The 18,100-nt window shown below is 25.0% G+C and overlaps 1 protein-coding gene and 1 non-coding gene across 2 annotated transcripts in view; both read right to left on the reverse strand.

Annotated features, from left to right (window-relative positions):
• Nucleotides 1-18,100, reverse strand: part of LOC129619000 (uncharacterized) — a 98,063-nt gene that overhangs the window by 24,209 nt on the left and 55,754 nt on the right. Inside the window, exon 2 of the mRNA XM_055534045.1 lies at nt 6,646-6,815. Within this exon, the coding sequence (XP_055390020.1) occupies nt 6,646-6,747 (102 nt within the window). The 5' untranslated portion in view covers nt 6,748-6,815. The remainder of the gene's footprint in view (nt 1-6,645; nt 6,816-18,100) is intronic.
• Trnai-uau (transfer RNA isoleucine (anticodon UAU)) lies at nt 145-236 on the reverse strand. Its single transcript is given in 2 exon segments — nt 145-180; nt 199-236. It is a non-coding gene; the product is annotated as a tRNA-Ile (tRNA).

The raw sequence follows: 18,100 nt of genomic DNA on the forward strand, positions 1-18,100 counted from the left end.
AATTTGTATAGAAAATAATTTTTTTAATATTTTAAAATTGTATTTTTTAAAGAATTTTACAAAAAAACATATTGAACAAAATAATTAATTTTTTTTAAATTAAAAAAAAAAAAAAATAAATATAACGTGTTGTAAAAAAATTCTTGCTCCAGGCGAGGATCGAACTCGCAGCCTCGGCATAGCTCAACACTTACTGTCTATAAGTACCGCGCGCTATCCAATTGCGCCACTGGAGCACACAAATAACTCTCGGTTCAATATCAGTTTTCAATTTTTAGTTAAGCTTGAAAAAAATTAAAAGAGTTTGAAAATTAAAGTTTATAAAAATTATGTAAGTATGTAGATACAAATATGAAATTATAATATTACATACCATTATTGTTTTGTACATACAACATTGTTCGCGTATCATGTACAATTGTGAATATTTTTGGAAATTCTATACTCCTGGAACCAGTTCTTAATCCATTTTAAAAAAATATGTAAACGCTCTTTCTATTAAGGAACTAATATGCTTATTAAAGATGATATTAAGGCATAAACACTTTAATAAAGTTAAAAAAAATAGGTACATATGTATATTACTACACATATAAATTTATGATTTATTCTAAGTAAGGAACATAGTTCTGCCGTGGAATGTTTGCGTACATGTTAGTTATTTATTTTGTTCTGACTTCTTGAATATGCTTACTGATTGAAGGTTGTTATAGATTTTAACTAATAATAAATTAAATTTTACAAGGCCATTCAAATTCATATGACATCATACGTATGTTGTACATCCTATGGCATTCTTATTTCGGTATTTCATTTAAGTAATATGCACACATATCTATGAATATAATATGTACATACGTAATACGTACGGATGTATGTAGCAATATGTACTTTACTTTACGTGAACAAATAAATAAATTTCTTGTTATACAGGTGCATAATAATATAATATGTATGTGACATACATACATATATAGTAAATTAAGTAATAAATGGGCAATCAAAGTGAATAATATTCTCAAAATACAATATAAGTATGTTAGTAAGCGGCAAGAAAATGTTGATATACCTAGTGTGAATTTAATAAAAATAATAAATTGGAAAAATGTATTTAATTGCATTTTATTTTTAAATAAATCAATTCAGATTTTAGAATAAATTTAATAAAAATTTTATATATTCTTAATAAAAAAATGTCAAATTTGGAAATTAAGAAAAATGCAGAAAATAAAATTAGTACTTTACCCGTATATCTGGGCAAAAATGGGAAGGCTAGTTTTCGCACAAATAGTAACGCACAAATAGTCTTGCATCTGTATTCGAGTAAGAAAGACAAACTAAATCTGAAAACGTCAATATGTAGTTTATTGTGTATCATCATTAGAATTTCATTACTCTTCCTTTTTATGTATGAGAGAAATTTCGATGTCTTTTGACTTCTTCATTACAATTTCGTTATTTAAATTGCTAAAAGCACTTCTTGCTATAGGCTAGACTTTCTTTTCAACATTCGAATAAACAATTTTACAAGTTCGATCTAAGGGAAATTTTGTTACGAAAAGAAAATCATTTGAGTTTTTAATATGTATACATATTATATAAAAAAACATTTTATTTTACGATAATTTGTAAAATAAAAAAATTTAGCTTTCTTGTTGCAAGACTACAAAATTTTTCATTTTTTTTATACATTTAGTATAATAAATAACTCCTAGATATCGTTAATAATAACCACTTCACAACAACTACATATAGACGTACTATAACTTATCCTTATTGTCACTACCATGTTACTCTATTATATGCATGTTATTCCATTTGATTTAAGAATCAATATTTCACATAATTCTGCAACACATACAGTTAATTGAAAATATTTTCTATTCCCTTATGTCGGATCATGGTCATTGATATAATAATGATATGGTATATAAGACTCGTGAGTGAAATTTCAAATTGTTTATTCAAAATATAATTAAAATTCTACCTTTATTTTTTGTGTTTTGTCACCATGTGCATATGTAACAAATAATAGGCTATGTAAACAGTAGTAAAGTAAAAAAACGCCAAAATCGAAAATTCTATCACATATATGAACATAAAATAATCCTCAAGAGACATGAAAAGAATAATTTTTCAATTGGTATATAGAAAAACAAACAAAAACATGAAATGAAAACTAAAAAACTTCAAAAAACACAATGGAATCATAATTCAATGTTGAACACGAAAAAATGTTTATAAAAAAAAAGTGGGTAACTCTAATTCGAATGAATCCAAAAACATCATGTAAAATTTATGTTCAAAATTGCATTTTACCTAGTTTTTGTTGTCAGCTCAGTCTCTAAATACAAACAACATACATACAGAAATGTAAACCATATAATTATTATGTTATTCGCTATATTTGAATGTTTTTCAATTCAGTACCATTAAAAAAATCTTCAAAGAAAATTTGAAAATCAAGAACTAAAAAGAAAAAAAGAGTTCGCTTGAATGAAAGGGCATGAAAATTAGAAATTTATTGTCGGTGTGATTTTTCTTTTACCACAAAAGCAATAAAATTATTCTATATAAAGCTCTCTAGAAAAATATATAAAGAAAAATTAACTACTGATAGAAGTAAACAGTACATATTGTATGCAAATAATGACTTGTGATCGATTACTGTGAAACAATAAAACCAAAAAAAAAAATGGAGAAAAAAATAATGATTAAACAAGTAAAAACGTTTCAGTCGGTATAAACCGATTGAATAATACCCTGCACCTTTCGTTATTGTGTAGCAATTACTCGAACCTGTGAAGTCATTCTGTAGAAACTTCACGGATATGTCTGACCTATAATTGGACATCCGACTGCCAAGTTTCATGAATCTGACTTTATAATTTTTCCAAATATTTAAAATTAGCTTTTGGAGTTGTATGGCAAGTACCTGAACCTGTCAAACAATTCCATCAAAACTTCACAAATATATCTGATCTACAATCGGACACACAATTGCCAAGTATCATGAATCTGACTTTATTATTTTTCCAAATATTTAAAATATGCTTTTGGAGTTGTTTGGCAAGTCCCCGAATCTGTCAAGCAATTCCACTAAAACTTCACAAATATATATGATCTATAATCGGACACACAACTGCCAAGTTTCATGGATCTGACTTTATTATTTTTCCAAATATTAAGAATAAGCTTTAAGACTTGTATGGGAGCTACTCGAACCTGTCAAGCAATCCCATTAAAACTTTAGAAATATGTCTGACCTATAATTGGACACACAACTGCCAAGTTTCATCAATCTGACTTTATTATTTTTCCAAATATTTAAAATTAGCTTCTGGAGTTGTATGGCAAGTACCCGAACCTGTCAAGCAATTCTTCTAAAACTTCACAAATATATCTGATCTATAATCGGACATCCAACTGCCAAGTTTCATGAATCTGACTTTATTATTTTTCCAAATATTTAAAATATGCTTTTGGAGTTGTTTGGCAAGTCCCCGAATCTGTCAAGCAATTCCACTAAAACTTCACAAATATATATGATCTATAATCGGACACACAACTGCCAAGTTTCATGGATCTGACTTTATTATTTTTCCAAATATTTAAAATTAGCTTCTGGAGTTGTATGGCAGGTACCCGAACCTGTAAAGCAATTCCTCTAAAACTTCAGAAGTATATTTGACCTATAATTGGACACATGACTGCCAAGTTTCATGAATCTGACTTTATTATTTTGCCGAATATAAAAAATTTGCTGTTGGAGTTGTATGGCAGCCACCCGAACCGGTGCAGCTATCCCATTATAATTTTTAGAGCATGTGTAGAATATAATTGGACACATGTATACAAAGTTTTATATTTATAGCTTTATTAGTTTTTGAAATATTTAAAATAAACTCTTTGAGTTGTATGGCAGCTACCCGAACCCGTTCTCCGAATTAGTCCAATAACAATAGGGCTCGTCCTTGGCACAAAAGAAAAAACTTGTGAAAGTTTGGTGTCGATTGCATTATTCGTTTTTGAGTTATCGTGCGAACGGACGGACGGACGGACGGACGGACGGACGGACGGACGGACGGACGGACGGACGGACGGACGGACAGACGGACGGACGGACGGACGGACAGACGGACATGTCTAAATCGACGCAGAATTTTACGCTGAGCAAGAATATATATATATGTCCATACCGCAGATGACTCCTTCAAGTAGTTACAAACTCCATACCAAAGTTAATATACCCTTCACGAAGTGCAGGGTATAATAAAAAATGCAATGAGTTGTTTTTTAAGAAAATTGGTTTTCAGTTTTCTAGCTGTTTTTCAACTTTATACATATTAAACTTTTCATGGGAAAGACAATTTAATTTCTATATTCGTTATTAATTTTAATCGTACATAACACAATAAAGCTGCTCGAATGCAAGAATGTTATTAGAAGAGTATTTTGAATTGAAATTTTAATTTATAATATAGAAAGAAGAAATTTAAGAGAGCCTGATCGTTTATTTCGCTATTTTACTCGGAAAATACGAAGAAAGTTAGTAACTATCATATAAGTACATCTACATGTATAATGTAATTTTCGAGTGAGAAGAATTATTTGGTATTGCGTATCTCGTTTTTTTCTAAAACATACAAAATTTTTTCACTCTGGTTTTGGAAAGTGAATGAAACATCCATTAGAAAATACTGAGAATTCTAATTTGAAAGTGAATAAAAAGTGAGTAAAAAAGTGACATGCACGATCAAGCTGTTAATGTTTATTTTTTGAATTGTTCATAACAAATTTAAAAAATTTAACCCACAAATGAAATTTGCAACCAAAGGAATTCGGGATTATTATAGAATTTTCAGAGTATAACAGTAGTGAAGACAATCAGTTGACAACAAAAATATGAAATTTTTTTTAAAATACTTAAAATTTAAATAGAACGGCTACGCCATATAATTTGAAATTTTTAATTTTTAACTAATAACCCTTTTCTTGATGCAAAACCTAATTTAAGAAAAACAATAATAACTTCTGCCTCACAAAGGAACGCAGTGCAATTTAAGCATGAAGTAAGATGTTTGATTACTTGAATTCGCTCTCACACTTACACTAAAATAAGTATTTTAAAGTTCAACATTCATAACGTCCAAAATAGTTTATTATTTACATAAATTCAATTTCTTTGCCAAGATATCTTACAATATTATTGATCAACTCTTTAAAATTTCCTTGTTTTTGTTCTATTGTGTACATAAAAATTGAATAAAAAGACTTTTTTAACCCTATTGTGGATGAATACATAATTGTCAGTTTTGATTTTAAGCATTGTTTACATTACAATACTTATGGTAACAGAAAGGAAAGAAAAAAATATTAAATTAAATTGTGAGAATTTTTGGTTTTTAATTTTCTTGTTTTACATTTGCCTTTTCTGTAAATTTTCCTCTAATATTTAATTGTGGAGAAATTAATTTCTTAGAAAGTATGAGTATTTTAATTTCTTTATTATATTTATTCAATCATATTGAAATGATTTAATTTCAGTATTTTTTTTTTAATTTGTATAATCAAAACGATTTTGCCTTTATAAGAAATATTTTTAACAAAACGCACAATCATATCTGTAGCTATGCTATTACAAATAATAATTATATACGCGGAATAGTTTTTCAAAAATAAGTAAACATGATATTTAACCGGAGGAAATTTGTAATACAGCTACCGTTTGTATAATACATTGTATATAAATTGAATTTAGTACTGTACAATGTGCTATATTAATTCTACAAGAAACAATATTTTTAAGATTTTGATTTTATCGAAATTGTTGGACTATTTATAAGAATAACAAGATTAATTGAAATTTAAACATTAAAAATAATAATTAATTATAATCAATCATTTGATGAATTATAACCTAAATTTAAAATATAAGATTTATAAAATAATAAAATAATTAGAAATATTCTATGTTGAGCATCTTAAAGTTCATAGAAGGAAAAGATTTTTGTATTTGAAATTTAACATACATATATGTATTGTGAATATGCATTCCTATGATTAAAAAAGAACTTTAGTTAAAGGTTTAAAATTACATCAAATCATGTGGAACGCAATTTAGCATTAAAATGAATGAATATCGTTGAAATAATAAAGCTGACCCATATTCATGCTGTTTAAAAGACCATTTTTATAAAAACTTTACTCAAACTAAAATTGTACTCCACACATTGCACTAAAGGGTTAATTAGAAGAAAACATAAAGAATTTTCTTAATTATTAATTTATTTTATATATAAATGTACCTTGAACTTTTGTCGGACTTAGGCAAAATTATTAAAAAAACTATTGTAATTTACTTTGGATTTAAGTTCTTTGTAGTATTAAAAAATTTATATACATATATATGTATATATGCCATTCAAACTAATTCATGTTGAAAATATAATAGCATAACTGTCATTAAATGTCGGTCATTTGATCACGGTTATAAACCTTTAAATTGTATTTTATATGCTTACATTAAAAAAAGGTATAAATATAAAAATACACAATTTCATTTGTATATTTTCAAATTTATGAGCAATCACAAAACTAAATAAAATATTTCAATTCAATATGTGTATAAAATTATTGACTTACCTTTACATTATGATTTTGTTGTTGTTTACCATGTTTACTACAAACATGATGGTGTCCATTAGCAGTACTACTGCTATTTTTACTTTTGTCCGCCGATGTCATTTTTTGGTTTTTTTTCTCTATTTTAAGATTTTCTTTGTGTCTTAAATATTGAATTTCGTTTCATCAATCTAAAAGTACATAAAGAAGAGGGAAAAAATGAAAAAGTTTTATTGTTTATATGGTGCTCAATTAATGTGAATAATAAAAATAAATGTATGTTTTAAATCTAATATATATAAATCTAATATATATTCAAAAGAGGTTTAATGATTTATATACAAGAAATAGTAAGAGAAATAGCCCTGTCCTATATATATAATATTAATCTTTAATATTCTATAAACCGTTTACAGTAATAACACTTCCGTAATGATTTTAACGCATTTTGCATATAAAAGCCTATTGCAACTGACACATAATAATATTTAGGTATCTCGATGCAGATACATTCTTGTGAAAATCGGTGGCAGACAACCTGATCTAATTGATCTTTGATGTACATAATTTTAAATTTCTTATTATACTTTCGAACATGGCTTATAGCTTTACATTTACATAAATGTATACAATAAATTTTAAATAATTTTCTAATAGAATCGCATACACATACTCTACTTCAAATAAGGAAAATTTTACATTCTATTTTCCAATAAAACTATGTAATTTTTATGATAATTAACAAAATTAATCAAAAAAAATTAATTTTTAATAATTATAATAAATTATGTACACGTTTTTTTTACAAATTTGCATTTTAATACGATATCAAATTGATTTTACAAATTTTACAATTTTGTTTATTAAAAAATTAAAATAATTTCTTTCTTGCTTTCATATTTAAAACTTTCAACATTATTTATTTATATTCAATATAGTTCACGTGTGTATAGTCAAATATAATATACAAAAATAACCAAATTATTTTAATTAATGGAACCTTTACTTTTCTTCTTGTCTTAATTTTATGCTTGAGTTCACCAAATTTCTTATTTTTTTCAATAAGTTTAAAATTAAATTAATTAATTGTAATTATTTATTATACTAAATTTCTCGATAAATACACAAAATAACAGTGAAAGTCAATCATAATGAACTCTGTTAATTATATATTATTAGCAACGAACCGTGTTAGCAAGTGTAAGATTAAACATGTATAAAACTACAAATAAGACAAGCTGTAACTTATAACGTTATAACACTTATTTGTCTTTGGTTTTCAGTTAACTAGTTCTAGTCTATATTCAAAATAATTTTTTATTTTTGTAATTAAGAGATAAGAAGGCTAAAGTTTTAAAACATCTAGATTTGCTTAAACAACTCATTGTATACGTCTCATTTTGTAATTTTTATCTTTCCATATTTTAATACACTACACTCTCAAAAACATTGACGTTCAAACAATTCCATATTATACGTTAGAAATTATTTTACAACATGTATATATTTGCATGTTTGAGCACACATATAAAACTGTAATTGTAACAGTATACATGAAAACTTTTTAATGCAAGTAATTTAAGAACTGATAGCTTTAATATATTTTTGATTGAAAAATATAAATGTTAAAATCCGGACTCTTTATTATATTATGATTTTATACTATTACCATGTAACCATTTAAATAAAACCATGAAATAAAAATACTTAGGGAGACTAAAACTCAACGATAGACCGTAATGTTCCTTAATGTCATAAAGGACATATCCCTCATCTCTAAACTATAATATGATTATATCATTCATATTGATATGGAAAAAAGATTATTCTAAAATATGATGGTTTCGAATAATTCAAGTAAAATATTAACTTTATTGAGTTTAAACTAGAAGTGATACTACTCTATTCATTTAAAGTTACGAAAAAGCCTTATGGCACCCTGTTTGTTTAAAATTAACAATATTGAATTTGCGCCTGTAAACATGAGTAGGCTATTTTTGATAATGAATTAATTTTAACAAATTGATAAAATCATTTTGAATTTTCCAATTATTGAGATTATTATTAACAATAAATATTAATGTAAACTTTAACACTGGAATAAAAGAAATTAAATATACAAATGTCATGCATATGTATCATGTACTTCTGTACATATTCAGCTGAGTTTGTTTATTTTCTTCTTTAATTGTTTATTTTCTCATGAAATTTTATGACTTTTTCCTTACCTTGAATAAATATTTAACGATGTTTTGTATTACCTTGATAATTAAGTTATTATTGGCTTTAAATCTAAATGATGAACTGGGCAATGGATATACTTATAATATTTAAGAATGTTGGCTGTTTATAAGAGTATCTCTAATCAAAAACATCTTCAACGTTCTTTCATATATAGGTACTTAATATATTGTTCTTTTAAGTAACCATGCATGAAAATTGCAATTTAATTATTATTGAAAGAATTTTGCCATATTAAAACTTTTTTTTATTTAATGCTTATTTAATCTTAAAATATGAAACATTAAAGAAATGGTTGTATAAATGTCTTTTTTGAAGATGTAACATTTTAATTTTAAAACCCCATTAAACCGCACAATAAGAAAAATTATTAAGATTGCTAAAGGCTCTTTTCGTAATTTATTTATTTAATTATGCTTAAGACGCGTTTAAATATAGAATTTATTTAAAATACTATAAGAAAGGATTATGACTTATGCAGTTTATTTAAAAACATAAATATTTTACGAATGGCTTTGGAATTAATTTTAATAATTAACTATATAAAATAATAAATGGTTATACCCTAACAGCTAGCATAAAAAAATTAAACAGACTAGACATTTTTAATTTTATGTCGTATATTTGTAAGTGTATGTCTGGAACAAATTTTTCTAGTTTGACCTATGAATTTTAATGAATAATCGTTTTTGCATACTTCACCTATATATTTCAATGGTCGTGCATATTTTTCAATGAGGAAAACACACTACTTTTATTTAGCATCAAAAAATGCACGTACAATGAATACAATGAATATCACCTTGCTTTTAACTTATATTAAAATTCAGATCATTCTGATCAACATATTTTATGATTCGGAATTAAAAATTTTTAACGTGATATAACTACAAATATTTTTATCATTTAATACATTCGAAATTGTATATATGAAAATTGTAGTTTTTATCAAAATACCTGCGCGCATTCTATCTCACTTAAAAATATAATTTTCTAAAATAAACAGAAAAATATTTATGTCGTTGACATTTTCGCGAGAAAAATTAAAAAAGAAGAAACAAATTTTAAATTGTTTTTTATAAATTGTACTTAGCGCATACCATTTTTCATACTCTATAACTTCTTATAATACCCATAGTATTTAGATGATCACGTTTTTGACGCTCCTAAAGTTCAAAAATCTTATTGAAATTCGTACAGTTTAAATATTTATACAAAAAATTTTTATTTATAAAACTTTTATAAATAAGTGATGAGTCGGTTTATGTATATGTAATATTGAATTAATAATGCTGTTTGTTGTAAGTGATTTACTAGAGTTTCCAGTGTTAAAACTGTTATACAGCAAAAGGAGAATAATTTTTTTATATTATGTATTCTACTCAAAAATTAATAAAAAATGCTGTCTCTTAAACCTGAGATTTTGCAGAATAGGACATTTTCATATAAAAGTCTAGAACTCATAATATTTTAATAAAAGTTTTAAGATTTTTATAACGAAAATGAATTAAATTAAGTCTTTTGTTAATCTAGTAAAATATTGCATATGTTTAGGAGCGAATCCTATTAATTTCAAAAAAAATTCTATTAAAATATCAATGGGATTTGATAACTCGCACATACTTATATATCAATGTCATGTACCGGTAAAATTCATATACCGACCGTCCAATACCAAATTTTTAAATTACATTAGGTTCCTCAAATTGTTTTGTGCACATTTTTCAATAACTGAAATACGCAATTAATACATAACTTAGTTTATATCTTGAAATTCTTGAATGCAGTACTAACACAGTTTAACTTCAATTCTGAAGTCTCGGATTGTTTATTTGATAGCCCAGAAAAGACACTTATTTTGTAATGCAAAACACTTTTGCATATGCAAATCAGTAAAAAGTACTCGCACAAATGAAAAAATGATTTTTGATTTTTACCTTTGTTTCTTTCTCCTTTTATTTTCATTTCTTCTTCTTAATATTCTTTAATTTTTAGAGTTTTACATAAATTTTTTTGACCAATAATTTGCCCGTCATACAAATAGAAAAAAAAAATCAGTGGTCATGCATATCAGAATAATATGAAAGAAATTCATTAGTTTCTTAATTAATAAAACTTTCAAATTTGTTAAAGATTAAGATAAAATTAAATTTGTACAAAATCAAATATTATTTTATGAAATCGAGAACTGAGAAGAAAGTAAAATTAACCATAAATATAAAAAGAAAAAATTTGATAAAATCTAGGGCAAAACCAGCACGATGGTAATATCTACACACCTTTAATACCATAATAAATTAGAGGTTCCATACTGTGCTTAATATGGTTTATTACCAATTTTTATCTTTATATAAGAATTTTATTTCTTTATATTCAAATCAAAAATATTCCAGAGGGAAATAAGAGGCTTTAATAAAGAAAAAACTGCAAAAACACAACTTCTCACGTTTTTAAAAAGTAAAAGTTAAAAAAAAAAATCTGTAGATTTTCATATTTCCACTCAATTTTTTTCTTTATTTGGTTTCTGTTTTTTTATATTTCAAATTCAATCTGAAGAAAAAACAAATCTGAGACAAGTTTACTTTGAAAAGTCAATAGATGATGGCGTTTGAATACATTATTAGTTGAATATACAATGATATATACTTACATATATTTCATCTATATGCATATAAGGTATTGCACATGTTCATCATGTTAACCACGACAAGGTACGTAAGGTGTTTCAAGAAATTTTTAATATTAAGTGTTATTGAACTAGTGTACACAACGAAAAGTTTTTATTAATTATAAGTTTAGGTCAATTTATTTAAAAATGTTCGAAAGGTAAAACTTCTTAATTTTCGATTCTTGTAACTTATCAGTCTATTATTTAAAGTTAAATTAAAAATTACACTAATTCGAATATTTCCAATAACCAGTAACTTCGTAAAATTTTTACGTACACAGAACATGAAATTATACAACTACAATGGCATTAACATTAAATGAATTGCCGAAATCAATTTCGTTGTGTCTGGTTTTCGAAAGTTGTTTTTTTAAAGGTAAAATTTCAAAGTCTTACTGCGTGAAAACATAACTGAAGTGATGAGCATAACGGTGGATGGTTAACCTAGAATAACAGCGGAATAAGGCAAAATCAATTGAACAGTATTTTCCCTATAATGTCACACGCGCATGGAAACAAATAATGTTAAAAAAACCGCCAGCGGTAAAATAGGAATTTAAACTATTTCATCGCCGGCGGTGAAATTTACGGCGGTAATTTCGTTTGATTCTGGGCAGTCCCTTTTAAATATGGCATTTTGCTTTAAAAACTCTATTAGAAATAAATGTAGAACTTTCAAGAAATTCCGGAAAAAGTCTATCAAAAATAAGGTGGCAATATTAAAAAACCTCAATAAAAAATTTATAAAAAATTCTCATTTTTGTTGTTCCCAAAACACCATGTCATAAAGATTTATAATAGATTCAACTAAAAAATGCACAATATTATAGAATACATAGAAAAACAGTTTCGTGCCGAATTGATTTGTACAATTTTCAATTGAAAACAAAAAAAAAATATGGGAGGAATATTTTTTTTTTTAGTTTTTTTTTTGTTTTACTTATATTAAATATTAAATTAGTTGTAAACCGGTTATTTACAAATATTCATCTCAAAAAAAAAATTTTCCAAAGAATTTTCCATTTTCATTTTTAATAATATTGGAAAAGTAGATTTTAAGAAATTACCATATTAATAAAGCAAAAGCAGTTCATGTTTGATTAGTTTGCCTTGAAATAATATTAGTGGCTACTTTTATACACATATATGTACATATGTATATTGATTTATCTTATCAAAATTAGTATGTTAATATGTATGTATGTATTAAAATTAAAGACATTTTTGAAAAAACTTGAAAAGTAATTCGGCAGAAATCAAAAGGGTCATTAGTAAAATTACCCAGCAAACGTCGTGAACAAATTGTAAATTTAAAACTTATTCAATTATTAACACTATTGTAGTAGTTTGTATTTAAATTTAAATTTATAAAAAATAGTAACTTTTAAATTAATTAGGGCGATTTCGCGGAAATATTTATGAATTTTAAAAATTAATTAGACAAAATTGCTTTCTTCTTATGCAATAACGTTTAAATTTAATGCGATTGTGTGATGCTGTTATCAATCAATTTTAATAAAGAATGCGCACGGGTATATCTAGGTTAATAAGCAAGTAAATTTTAAAGCAATTTCTTTAGTCATTAGGTTTGATATAATTTTAAAAATTACAATAAGATTGTCTAATCCATCAACAACTCCAAACTCTTCAAATAGTTAAATATCAGGAAGAAAATCTTATAACTACAAACTTTAAAGAATTATGCTTTGAAGAACCTTTAATTGAAATTAACGAATTGTATAAAAATTTTTTTGAACTCTATTACTTAAGTGGCTATGTATTAGTTACGAACGTACTGTATACATATTACGTATGCATATAGCTTTTCTGATTTTATAAAATATTGTAAACAACTACTTAAAACGTAAACAAATCCCATTCAATTTTTTTCTTCTATATACGAAAACCAATACACAAACTTGGATTTTAATTGTAAGACTTTAATAAAAAATAAAAGTTAAAATTTCTGTTAAAAAAAATATTCAAGGAAAATGCAAATTGTGTAGGCAGGTTTTTAATAAGAAGTAATTTTGGAGACAACATTTTATGATCATAGCTCATCACAATATAAATGAAAACAAAAACAAAAATAAATAAAATAATCATTGAACATGAATAAAATCTCACTAAATTTAAAATCGTAAATTTAAGAAAAATATTTTTTTAATGCAACTAAACCTATTTTTATAAAATAGCCATGGTCGTATCAGACTTTCATCTGCCCAAACTGAATTAATAAAAATATGCAAGCGTATATTCAATTAATGAAAGTACCATTATCGGCTATACAGTGTCGAACTTTATTATTGCTATAATATTTTTGATTTTTTACTTTAGAACAATAAGTTCAAGGATTTCTAAAAATTGGATCATGTGAATCGTTAAAACGTATTGTAATTCTTTATTTCTAACATCATCGTTATTCTCTTAACTGATTTCTTCATACAGTTTGTTTATATTCAACAACATTCATTTAATATGAACGATTGCGTTAGTATAAGTTTAGGTTAAAACGATTACAATATAGTAAAATGAGAACACATTGACCTGTTTTGACATTCGTGGATCCCCAAAGCTCTACCTTTATATGAATCAATTTATTTGCTTTTTACAAATCGTTAAAGAATCGTCTCGATGTTATCTCCAATTTACATTTGGTATTACAAACAAAAATTAAGCAAAAATGAAATGAAATCCGGCACTGCCAAATGCAGTAACAAACCAAACTTGTATAAATATTTTATTTTTATTTAAATTTTTGCATTTTGTTTTTTTTTTCCTGAATTAGCTTACTAATATCAGTTAATAAAATAAAGGTTATTTAAAAAAAATGTGAAAATAAAAAAAAAGATATATAAATATTTTTTAATGATGAAATGAATCGAAATAAATCATTCAAGTGAAACACCACCGTAATCTATGTGAGAAATAAAAATGTTAATGCGTGCCAAGATGGTAGAAACAGTATAAAGAAAGAGGAGGATGGTAACAATAAATAATCATCACGTAGGATTTCAGATTATTTCAAGGGCAATTTAAAATTTTTCAATAAATCGAAAAATCCAATAAATATTATTTATCGATACAAAACTGAAATTCAAGAAATCTGAAATCTTTATTTATTTGATTTATTAGTGAAAGCAATATTTTTTAATAACACCTACACACACTTATTTATACATAAATATAGATATGTGTATTCTCTCCAAAATATAATCAGTTTGGTTTTATTATCTCTGAAAATTTGGCCTATATCAAATAAATCGAAAAAATTAATGAAATTTTGGACTGACAAGCTCCCTTTGTACGACATATATGTACATATAAGCGAAAATTTATATCATTCATACACAAGATTACAATTCAACTCTGAAATCTTTAAAAAAAATATTCGTTACAGGGTTAATTTTAAGCCTCATTTTTATATTAGTGTTGATAGGGAAGTGGTGCACTTAAGAAATTCCTAGCAATTGCGTGTCATTCCGAAATTATAAATTGAAAAAAACGGTATTACATTACAATTAATCAATTATTTCATCATATTTCAAATAAAACTCAAGATACGAGAACAAATTTGTCAAACCTCTTTGATTATTTTAAAATCAAATCATATTCCATTAATTATAGAAATTACAAACTATTTATTCGACTCTTCATTCAACAACTTCGAATTTGAGAAATTTAGATAATTTTGTTAAAAAAGGGCACTTTGACAATTATAGGATAAACCAAAAATTTGTATAAAACAATTATTTTAAATTCAAATTTTTAAATTTATTTGACTTATTTATAATTTCATTTATCTAGCACATCACAGTTGAATAGTTTTTGCCGTTTATAACAAATTTACACCTGTCTTATAGTCAGGTAGCACACTTAATTGTTTTGTGAAGTGATGACGGTTCATAAGATTTTCAGTTTACATTTTTTTTTTATTTTTCTTTATTTTTCTTTTAAAGTTTCGATAAAAGTTTTGAACTTTTCTATTCTTTTATTTAAATTTGGTTTTCATTTTTTTCTTCTCTTCATTTTTTTATTGGTTTACTTTTTAGGTCATTATAATTTTTTTTATATTGTTGTTGGTTATTTTATTTCATTTTATATTATTATTTTACTTATTTTTTTATAAAAAGTTATTTATTAAATTTTTAATAAAAAATAATTTGGAACACAATAATACGAAAGCGAATATACGCGGATGCACGTGTTATGGGCAAGAAAGAAAAAATTGTCGTTGGTTATAATTTTTAATAGCCAACTAAAAGTACTGCTGCTATATTGTGCTATCTCTGCAATCTAAAAGATTTATTTTTGTCGTATTGAATTACTTGGATTGGTATAAAAAATGTTACATTTACTGCCTATAGGTAAGAGATTTTAGAGTGATTCTCGTTGTCTACAGCAAATTTGACACTAACTGACGAATAATGATTTATCAAAATATTTTAATCCAGAATGAGTTAGGATTTGCTCATTGATACATCAATGCGAGCTAGTGAACTATTCATATATAGATGCAGTAATGAATTAAGTTTTATTTTGTACTATAACAATATTAATATTGTAATTATGTATGTAGATAAAATAATAAAACTATATTTACACAAAATCTTGTATAATTATTTAACAACCTACTATTACAACACACAAAAATTTTTCAAAAATTTTGAGAAAATGCAAAATAGGGTCGATTGACCAAAAATGCGTACGAATTATTAAAAATATGCTCAATATGCTAATTAAATATTATATTTAACCTAAAAAATATGATAATTATTACAAAAAAAATTATAAAAATTTACGAAAATGAATAAATTAGACGATTTTCTCTGCTTTTAATCCAAAAAAAAATTTTAATTTGTTGAAGTTTAAACAGTGTTGACAACATCAATTTCTAATACACTTAAGTAAATTTGAGCTTATGATGAAATGAAATTATGGAATTTAAATGATAAATGTAAATGTACATATACAAATGTTTATAAAAAAAATATTTGAATCAAAAACTAATATTTTAATTAAAAAAGAATACTAACCGCAAAATATTAACTTCAAAATTATGCGAGTTTTCAAAATGCAAAATCTTAGCACGTAAAAAACAACTACAAAACCACTTTTAATGGAATAAGTTTATTTGTATAAAAGATAAATCGTTCTTTAACATTTGATTGCCAACAATTAGAAAAAAATTATTGGGAAAGCGTTTAAAGGCAACAATTTCATTATAGAACTCGTTTTTTTCTCACATTCAGAAAAATATCAATCAAACTAGGCGATGATTTAATATTATACGAGTACTCTTTCTATATTTTTAATTTTGTCTTAATAGAAAAATACTCGGATTAAAGTGTTGTCTTCTATCATGTAGAAATTTTAAAATATTAAGTAAATTTGTTACTCGTTTAACATATTTTAACTCACTTTTTTGAAAAGCTGTACAGGGTAGTAGTTGCTATATCGCAAGGGCTTCCGAGTTACAGGGATTTTAACAAATTTTAGCGAAATTTCTATTTGTTCAAATTTTTTGCTTATAATTTCCGTTCCAAAATAGATAAGGACTTCAATCAAACACTTTTTGAAAGGCCTAGTAACAGGTATAAAACTAAATGTTACTTGATTTTATATTTTATGTATTTCGGAATACCAAGTATTCGAATTTTAAAAAAATCAAATTATCCCGTTTTTTTATTTTTTTAGTTTTCCTTAACCCGACAATTTTGTAGGAAATCTTTTTAAATTTGAAATTTCTTATTACAGAATCTGGACCAGCTGCTTAAGTTTTAATGTAATTGATCAAACGTTAAAAAAAATTTATGATACAGAAGATGTAGCAAAATAACCATTCTATGTTAAGTTATTGAATCACTCTGTATATTCCCCATTTTTCACTTGAGAATTCATAATATTATCAGTCACTTTTTATACTAACTCTTCTCTCCCGGTCAGTGAAAAATTACATATGTATGATTTCATAACGATATTCTCGCTTTAATTGTTTATTTCATATTTCAAGAGCACCTACGACGATTATCTCTTCATTTACACTATACATTACATAAGTGAAAATAATTTTCTTGTCGAAAATTACTTAAAATTTACAAAACCAAATTTAAAAAACTTTAATAATAACACTTATTTTTTAAAATTTAAGAAAAATTCAATTAAAAATAAGTCAAAATTTCTCAGAAAAAAATATCATACAATTGTTAATAATAAAAATAATAATAAAATTATACAAATCAAAATTTAATTTCTTTAATTACAAGTTATGCATGATTTATTAGTTTATTGATAAGGTGAAAGTATAGCATTACTAAAATTAACGAAAAAAAAAACAAAATTCCTTATTAAGAAAAAAAATAATTACTTTAATTACGATATACGACTACTTACATTTGTAATACTTCCAAAAACAATTTTCTTACTTACTTAACACCATAATGTAATATACTCGTAATACATAATTTACCTTACCAATATTATTAAATAATATACGAGTAATAAAAGAAATTTAAAAATAAAGTTGGGTCAAACCAATGGTTTGTATTGTAGCACTTTTCCCTTCAA

This window comes from Condylostylus longicornis, unplaced genomic scaffold, assembly GCF_029603195.1.
Source record: "Condylostylus longicornis isolate FDR11 unplaced genomic scaffold, ASM2960319v2 ptg000010l, whole genome shotgun sequence".
In the NCBI taxonomy this organism is placed as follows: Eukaryota; Metazoa; Arthropoda; class Insecta; order Diptera; family Dolichopodidae; genus Condylostylus; species Condylostylus longicornis.